Here is a 9,916-nt window from a genome sequence, read left to right on the forward strand (position 1 = left end):
TTGCATACATTAGAAAGACCCTTGCATTGGACAAAACTGAGCAGGAAGCTCTTGAGTACTTCATGAAGCAGATGAATGATGCTCACCATGGTGGGTGGACAACAAAAATGGACTGGATCTTCCACACAATAAAGCAACATGCTTTGAACTGAACTGAAAGCAAAGAAAACAAGGACTGATACCCCACGTTGTGGGTACTGCACTGTTAATACCCGTGAGCAGCAAAGACTGGTTGCATAGGAATTGCACAAACCATGAACAACATTAGAATTTATGGCAAGAAAAGAGATGAACTGTTCAGGCAACTGTTGGGAAATAATGTAAAACAGGGTTTCAGATAGCACTAAAATCGTACACTTCAAAAATTAAGCTTTAGTATGATGTGTGACTTCATGTTATGCCTTAAGCCCAGAAAGGTAAACTTGAAAGAATGTTTCCCTTTTCCATTTGATAGGATAAATTAGAAGGAAAAAGAAGATAGTGCTAGCATGAATTTAGGAGTCCATCACATATTACCTTAGATCTGGTACAGCAGGGAGAGACTATGCTGGACTGAGAAGAGTGGAAAGACAGTTCAAGTGATAGCAAATACTTAAACGCAGCATAGTTTGAAGGGAAGGAGTTTTAAACTCAAAAGATCTAAAACCAGTAGTGAGAGGACAGTGCCTTTAAATGTGCTCAGAGGCATTAACATCTGTGGGGTGGCCCTTTGACTTCTGGGTCCATCATCTGCACAGTTTCTGAAAGCAGTAGGTAATAGGCCCACTCAGTATGGTGTTTCTTCTGCTCAGTATTTCTAGGGGTGCAATTCATACCTTCACAAAGAAACTCCCTATCATCCCCCAAAACTGACTAACCTGGAAACTGAATGGTCAGAATTGGGTTTAGTGCAACAGAGAGCTGTAGTGTTCATCTTAGGTTTGCTTTAATCTAACTTGAACTGAATAGATTTTTTTCATACATGTTTTCCAGAACCTAAAGAAAGGTGAGTTATTAAAATTATTGAAAGATTATTTTTTTATAAAGGCTATTTATATAATAGGAACTATTATTAATATATATTCTTTATTTACATGATTTGTCCAATATTCACTCTTTTAATTTTGCAGCCCAGTTCTATCTGTCCACGACTCCCGTTTTCATTAGCGTCACTGCAGGTGACCAGATATACTCCTAGGACCAAATTCAGCCCTGGTGAAAGAGGACACAAGTACCAGTGAATTAGTGGGAGATACACCCACTAATGCCAGAGGTGAACTTGGCCTAAGTCTCTTAAAAAAAACTTTGGACATCACTCTTCACATTACTGAAGTGAAACGCTGACTATTCAAAGAACGTACATTTAAACCCTCGATTTTTGGGTCTACCATTTCTCCTCTTTCTTCCTCCTTTTGGAAGTGGTTGATGAATCCAGTAAGATACATCAGAAATAGCAATTTAGCTTTTCAATATGATCAGTAATAAGCAGTTCAACATGCAGCAGATGCATTGGCTAGCTCAAAGCATGTGGAGTTACCAAACATTTTATAGCTTCGTCTGTTTCGTGCGTGCGTGTAATATATATTTGTAAATCTAGTTGTTGTCCTCTTAACACAATTACAATGTGTGCAATCGATTAAATTGGCACCACTTTTTGAAACTGTTCGGAATACTGAGGATTTCAGATTGCCCTCATGCACAACTTCAGGTAGGACTGTTTTTCTAATTATTAAACAGGTTTTTTTAATTAGTGGAGCCCATAATTCTGTGGGTGATGTTCACCCTAACATTTTAAACTTGGTAGCTTGGCAGCACTTGGAGTGAATTCCAAAGGTTTGGGGCTTTTGGGGGGTTCAGCTTGTTCACTTGTAAACACGCACCGAGGTGCCACTCAGAAAGTGCAATACCACGTGTAATATAAAATGTGCTGACAGTTGGTGTTAGATTAGAATATAAGTATATAAATAAACTGTACTTTGTGCAGGCTGTACTGATGAGGTAATGAGTGGTTGGCTTCATTTAGCAAATTGTAATATATTAAAAATGTGCAATCAATGACATTCTGAAAGACTTTGGGGATTGTAAAGCCAAGGCTTTGGTCTTTTGAGACGCTTTCGTAGTCAGGATCCTGCAGTTGATTCCTGCACACATGGATACTTGGTGTTGTGGGGGGAAACCTGGTTTTGTGAAAACTACAGAAGTTCCAAGAATGGTATGGGAAATGCGAAGTTTTATTTCCTTAGTTCTACTAAATACTTTGGAGTAGTCCAATAGACCTCCCATTACTCTTTTTATTGACTGTTACATATTCTTTTTTATTCATATGAATATTTTAACTCCTGCTAACCTTGGTTATACTTTCTAGAGCAAAGTTACCCTTGTATCTATTACTTTGCAGTCAACACACACTAATGGTTTAGCTCTTAAAACATGGTTTAGTTTAAGTATAGTTCACAAAATCTGAAACCCTGTTGGCTGTAGCTCTTAATTTAACTGAGTAAAACTGTTGCACAAATGTCACATTAGGTGCTATATTATCCTTATTTGTCTGGTGTTGAAACAAAGCTTTACCTCGTTTATCTAAGAGATGGTCAGCCTTTTCCAGCCTGGATGAAAAGATCAGCTCAAGTTTATCAGATGTTATGAACCCAACTGTGTTTGTACTTTGCCCCTTCCTTAGCCCTTTCCTTCTGTAAATATGAGTATAAATGTTGTTCAGTTCAAGCACACAAGTGTTCTGCACCCTTTTTGCACAGAGGTATGAGGAATCAGGCTCTGTTCCCCAGAGTTACTGCAATAAATGCTGTGCATAAGCTGTAGAATTTACTATGAGACTCAAATAGTAAAAGAAAGGAAACCTGGTAGTGATACACAGAACAATTCAGGATAATTACAGCCTTTAAATAAAAATTTGTAAAAGGAAAAGCAGGAGAAGCTCATGGGCTTTAAGCAGTTGGTCTTACCATAACCAGGATGGGCAGTTGAAAGACATTCTACTCGTGTTTCAGGAGCGAAAAAATCCTTTTCGCAGCTTCAAAGTGTTCAACCCTAATTAGCTTATGCTGTGACACCAGTTCTGTGCTGGTGTAATGCCACTGAAGATAGTGGAGGTGCTGTTTGCTTACACTGCTGTAAATGAGAGGATTCATCTGCTCTCAGTATCAGAAATCAGATCTGCCTACAGACCGTGAACACACCTGTGACTGAGCTCTAGATTTTTACAGAGATAGCTTTGAATTCGGCTTTTAAAACTATTTTTAACTATTCCCAGCTCATGGAGATTTGAAAATGTTCCCTTTGTTCTAATAATCAGCTGCACAAAACACTAAAGTAGGTTATTTTGAGCTTGAATTGAACCTGAACACCTTGGTCCTGCAGAACTGTGTTGTCAGACTGCCTGAGCAAGGAGCCCAGGCCTGGGCCATGTGTCATATCACAAAGCATTAGGAAATGGTAATTTAGTGAAATACAAGTTTAAAACCAGTAACTTTTTCAACTGTGAAACTATGTTTGATTTAATGACAGAACAGGCTCCTGATTAGTTTTACTTACTGCATTCTTTGCTCTCCCAAAGGTAGCAGGAAAAGCAGCTGTGCTGACTTTATACACGCATACTTCTCTGTTCTGAAAGGGTGCAGTGGTAGTTCTTTCACAGGTAAAACAGATTTTTCACTATCAGTTTTAAAATTTTTTAAAAGGCATTTAAATTAAACCAAAATTGTTAGTGGTTTGACATCTTGTGCATAAGATATGAGCCTGCACATTACAGGCAGCAGAGAAATTACCAAGCTTCTAAGAACGTCGTGTGTGACGACCCTGCTGGGAGTGGTTTGGCAAGTTGTGTGTGGGTTTTTTTGCCAACTTTACTTTTTGTGTAAAATATGAAATGCCCTTAAGTGGTCAGTAGCCCATATTTGTTGACAATTTGAAGGTATTTGCTTTGCTTTGTCGCTGTATACCTGGCATGTTCCAACGTCTGTTCTTAATAATAATAATTGTGAACTCCTCCTGTTTTGCATGTCTGTACAGGTTGCAGACCTGGGCTGGACCCATTCAAATAGCAAATATCAAAAAAGCCACTTGAAATTACTATTTTGTTGATGTCTTCGACATCTCAAAAATGCTTCAAGTTAATGAAATGGTGTGGTATTACAGAAAGAATTGTAACTTGCTGCTTCTCTGATTTTTTTTTTGGTTTTAAGCTTCTTTCTCTTGTTTTAGTTTTACTTGAATGGAAGAAGAACCACACTTTTTTTTTAATACTATATAGCTGTGGATGTTGCAGATTGTTGAATCCCAATTTAATTTTGCAATACATGTTTCATACAAATAATGAATTTGTATCTCTTTTGTGTGCTGAAAGTTTTCTCAGTTTAGGTAGGGCTCTATCTGTCCAAAATGATGTGTAGCTCACCAGCCCTGCAGCTGGTATTGGGTTTGGGAATTCTTCTCTTTAGTTTTATATTTTTACATCTCTGCTAAGGAAGAGAAGCCAACCTGAAACTGGTTATAGAAGTTCTCTGTCTGCATACACTAACCAAACCTCTAGGTGCTCTGCTCTTTGTGAAGTTCTGATTTCACTTTATGCTGATACAACACTGACTTGATCAGAAACACTCTGGATTCACTACAGCCTGTGAAATCAGAGTGTGAGATCACATGTATGTTAAAGTTTCTGATTAATTATTAATATGATTCAGTATGAAAGGTGCTCTCATGAGGAAAGTAATGTTCATTAGCAGCCCAGTTAAACTCTTAACAACTTTACTTTGAAAAAACCTTTATTAACTAGCCTTTTTGGCTCTCCAAAACTACAATCATCTTGTCTATAGTTTGTTTCATTCTTGAGACCTCCAGGATTTTTGCTGCTTCCTATCTTAAATGCTTCTTCTCCCTGCTCTGTCATAGCATCCAGACTTGTGGAACCCACACTCAGGAAAAAATAATTGTTCTTAATTAGCATTACAGAATTCTGGACTTCTGGGGTTTATGGGATAGACTCTGAAATGTATGAGGTCTTACTGTGTTAGTGCTTCTGACTCTAAGCTGGAGGTGAATCCCTGTGTCTCTTCCCTTCCCTCTCCCCTAAAAAGGGATGTGCCCATTGCATAAGAACAACATAAAATATTTGTAGGAGATCAATTGGAGCAATGCTCTGCCTGTACTTTGAAGCTAGTGTCCCCACTGGTTTGTGTGTCTTAAGTGTCCTTACTGTCACTTCTGTATGTGATGCAATATTCCTTTGGCATAAGGAAGGCCAAAACCACACCACTCTCCTGACTGTCTCTGAAATTGTGGTACAAGATCCCCAGTAGCTGTTAAGTTCAGTGTAACTGCACCAGTTTTGTTAGGAACCTGTTTCAGTAATAAAACTAATCACAGTTAAACCTGACTTAATTGTACTGCTGAAGTTACAGACAGCCTAATTCAGGCAGAAGTTTCTCCTACGAATCTTGTATCTGTTGTAGTTTAGTTAATCCTTGAGAATGAAAACATGGATATTCATAGCTGCAATCCCATTCTGCCTTGTGTCTTTAACTACTTTTCATCTATTTTCAGGCTTTATTAATAGTGTTCTATATCCTGAATTATGAACTGCCCCAGGCTATCCAAAGTTGTCTTACTGTTTCACTTGGGGCTGGGGAAAAAAGATGAAGAGATTAATCCTCTTGTCTTACAGCTGCTGTGGTCCAAATTCTTCGTCTTCTCTTGTGAAGATTAATGTGTAATTCATCATCTGGGAGTATCATCCTTTCTCATTGCCCCTTTTGGCACCTCTTCAAGTTTTAACTGTGAATATCCAAGTGCACTATCAAAATCTACTTCCCTGGTGGAGAAAGAACTAAACAGATCTATGGCTGCAGTCTGATGTCCTGGGTTCTCAGGCTTGAAATTTTGAAGGTAGGGTTGTCGTTGTAAGTGGCATCACAACTGCAAGAATTTTCACTGAATTGTTGAGGTTGGCAAAAACCTTTGGACATCATCTAGTATAGACACCCTTTTCAAAGCAGGGTCAGCTAGAGCAGGTTGCCCAGGACATAAACCAGTTGGGTTTAGAGTCTGATCAAGAAAGAAGAGTCCACAAAGTTTTTTTTTTCCTTAATGTTTATATGAAATTTCTTCTATTTCACTGCCCAATGTCCTTTCAGTGGGCAGCACTGAGAAAAGCATTGCCTGTCTTTACTCCCCTCCATCAAGTATTTATGTACATGGACAAGATGCCCCCTGAGCTTTCTCTTCACTAGGATAAACAATCCCAGCTCTCTCAGCGTCCTCTCTTATCCATCATCCTTATAGCCCTTCACTGGATCTATTCCAGTATGTCCATGTCTGGCTCATACTGGGGAGCCCAGCACTGGACGCAGCACTCCAGCTGTGGCCTCACAGAGCAGAGGGGGGAGATGAATGTTCTCCTTCCTCAACCTGCTCTTCCTAAGGCAGCCCAGGATCCTGTTGGCATTTTGGATAAATAGAGCCCAGGAGGGTGTCATCTCTTGAGGTTTCTATATAACTTTGTTGAAGCTGGTAGCAGTTACATGTCTGCACCAAAAGGAGAGTATAAACACCCATCAGTGCTTGAAATACTTTTCAAAAATGAGACAATTACCTTTGAAATAACCACTACTGGGGGTGGGGGAGATGTTGCCGTGTGTGTGTCATTCTGTGATAAAGGTCTGTGGTAAAGTAGGTAGAAAGCAAGACATTTTTAGTAATAATGGGCCAAAAAGTATTTAAGATGCAGCAAGATGCATGTGTTGTCATACTGAGAATAGTCTTGCAGTACTTTAAATAAAAAAAAAATAAAAACCACAACCCATTTTTTTACCCCTTCTGCTGTGCTACTCACGTAACAAAAGTTTGGCCTGTGATACTTATTGTAGTTCATGTTCATGGGAAACTGTAAAAAGTCTGCTTTTTATTTATCTTTGCGGTCTGTATCATGCTGTTTATTAAAAAAACCCTACTTTTGTTTGGTTTTTATCACACTTTTGAGTGTTACTGTATATACTAACAACTAAATTAAAATGATATGGTTGGTACACTTGTGAATTCTGAAGTGAGAATTTAAGGAATCTTCAGTCTTGGAGTGTGATTTGTTGTTGCAGCTCTGCCTTTGAAAAAGGCTAGAAGAAAGGAGATGGGAATTGCATCGCATCAGTTAATTTGAGGGGAACAGAAATGATGGAATTTGTTGGGAAGTCTAAGTTGTGTGCAACATTTGTTCTTGTACACATTGATCCTTAACATAAGTATCTTAGTTTGCTTTAGATGTGGGATATAAAAAGCTGTGATAACAGAGCAGATGTTGCTCAAGTGTCTCAGCTGGATGGTTTTAAAGCCCCTGGTAAGTCAGTCTGGTTTGGTTTTGAAAAATATCCTTCATACTTTCACTACCAAAATTATATTTAAAAAACAAACAAAAATGGATTTTTGTATCCAATACCAATTTTGAAAGAGAAATATATTTGGGGAAATTACTGGGAAGTATAAGAGCATGAGACTGCAATGGAATCTGCTGGATACTTTGGACTTCAGTTGGTAACAATCTTACTGTGGGAGGGATTTGAGTTCTCTTGCTGAGGATTTCATTTTCTGGGGGGAGGAGGGAAATGTCAGGGCTTTTATCAGTCCCCTTCAACACACCATTGTCCCCAGTAAGCTTTCAGCTCTGTTCACTGGTCAGGTCTGTTTCAGTTCACACTGCCCAGCTTTGGGAAGGGCTGTGTTCCAGCAGGTGCTCAGTCTGCACTGGATCAACTCCCTAATAAAACTTGGACATGATCATCCTTACATTTATTTTGGACTCAGCTCTAGCCTGGAGAGAGCAAAACCAAGAATGGCTAACGGTTTGTAAATAGCTACTTCAGTAACCTGAACTAACAGGTTAGAGCGTGAGCTTTATTAGAGGTGAATTTTACCATTTCTAGTAACTATGAAATGGTTATGAGTGGTTACTACTGTGTGTTAAATGCACAGGATGATTCAGGGAAAGTGGATCACCAGCTCTTGTTCAAATGCAAATTTTAGACTTTGCTGCCATCACCATGGTGGGATTATTGTAGTAGTTCCAAGTCTCAATACCTAAACCAGGAAAAAATTACAGAAAACTTGCAAAATAATGCTGGTGGAACAGAAGAAAGATTGGCAATGTGGGCAGTTTGCTTTAGCATGGGAATCTCTTGGTTTAATGCTCAGAAATCAGTTTCCAACCTGCTTTGGCAAGACTTGATCCAAAATCTGAACCTGTAATAAAAGAGCAAGAAACCTGATGCTAGACAAGATACCTCAGATCACCTCCTACATGTCCTTTTAAACACTAACAAATTTACCTTCAGCAAAGGTTATCATCATGAGCTATGCTTAACTGCTTTCATTGAAGGAAGGGTTTACTCCATTCTCCTTTTGGTAGACACATCCCTGCTAATTGAAATGAGCATCATCTGTGCTGCCCATTTAAACAAGAATGTGAATACTACACACGCTTTTCTGTTTTTCCAGTCGGAATCAGTTCCAAGTGATTAAATCCTGACCCAGAGTGTCTGAACATCCCAAGCACATCGTGGTTCAGAAAACGAGACTCATTTAGGCTTTCTGTCTAAAGCATTGATATCTCTGTTTGATGCCTGTGACTTTGAACTAGATCTGCAGCTTCAAAGGGGATCCTCCTCAGATGTTTTCCTTTCACTCTTTTTTTATCTGACGTGGGTGGTGTTGGGCTGTGCTGCTTTGTGTGCAGAAGAAATCAGTCAAAAGCCACAGAAGACGGTTTGCCTCACCAAGCAGGACTGAATTCAAAGCAAAGGGTTGGGATTGGGTTTGCTTTTTTCTGCTTTCCCTCGGCAAATTAGTGGATTTTCAGTTCTCATCACTGCCCTCCGCTGGGAACTGGGGAAAATGCTTTTCTGGAATATTTATGTAGAAAACATTCTGGTGAATGGAGGGAGAAGTATGTGGGCATCCACCCATTTGGGTGGGTATGGCTGATTTATGAGAGCTTTAACAGGAGCTGTCCTGGAGAAACCTCAGCTCCTTTGGCTGGAACAAACAACAGAGAACAAAATGAAGTGGGATGCCAGGATCTTGCTTTGGTAACTCAGCTCAGGAGGTCATAGACACACCACATTTATTTCATTTCTAAGGGCTCAGCCATGTGCCATCGAAAGAACCTTCAGTCCTGTTCATGCTGCTAACCACCAAACTCCCGTGTGAGCACAGGGTGAAGCTCTTTCCATAAGGCTCTAAGCAAATCACATCACCCTAAAGACACGTTTCCAGCTTCAGGACAAAGGCTAAAGGTAGGACTTAATAGGCAGAGTGGGTCCAGTCTCACCTTCAGGTCACCAATAAAACTGAGGCTGTAAACACAGGGTGTAAATTTTTTACTAATCAGAGGAGCAACACCATTAGGGAATGTTGTGAATTCTCTGCTGATTGAGAGCTTGATCTTAAAATTAGGCAACTTTATGCTAGAGGAGAATAACTCAATGAACAAAGTGCTTGGCAAAACTCCATGAGCTCTTTTAAGTCCTGGAACTGAATGGCTGGAATGGCCTCCCTTGTGTCTTCAGCATAAAGCTTCTTATTGCTATGATATTATTTCATCATTGTCATAATTATTAACTTTGTAATTAAAATTTTTATTATTATTTCTTTTCTTTTTTTCATTGCTGTTTGAAATATTCTGTTTTGTGGACAACTTTAGTGCTCTTTCCTGGGGTGTAAGGGAAAAAAGCAGTGAAGATGAAGGGAACAAAAAGGGAGATTGCTTTGCGATTATAAACTTAGAAAAGGGGAGAGCTGCTTCTTTTAATTTTCCAACCCTTATTTATATATATTTATCATATATTTCATATTGCTTCTCCTGTAGAGTAGCTCTAAGAGCTTCTACACTGACACAGAAGGTAATTGCCCTCCAAACTCCCTGAAAGAAGGTTGT

General features: G+C 39.2%; 1 protein-coding gene across 1 annotated transcript in view; it reads left to right on the top strand.

The window, feature by feature from the left end:
* Positions 1-513, top strand: part of PIK3CA (phosphatidylinositol-4,5-bisphosphate 3-kinase, catalytic subunit alpha) — a 19,026-nt gene extending 18,513 nt beyond the window's left edge. Inside the window, 1 exon segment of the mRNA XM_009069400.1 lies at positions 1-513. This exon segment is cut by the window's left edge and continues 17 nt beyond it. Coding sequence (XP_009067648.1) covers positions 1-152 — 152 coding nt within the window. The 3' untranslated portion in view covers positions 153-513.
* Positions 514-9,916: the final 9,403 nt, after the last annotated feature.

The sequence above is a fragment of the Acanthisitta chloris genome, unplaced genomic scaffold (assembly GCF_000695815.1).
Source record: "Acanthisitta chloris isolate BGI_N310 unplaced genomic scaffold, ASM69581v1 scaffold39172, whole genome shotgun sequence".
NCBI lineage: Eukaryota > Metazoa > Chordata > Aves > Passeriformes > Acanthisittidae > Acanthisitta > Acanthisitta chloris.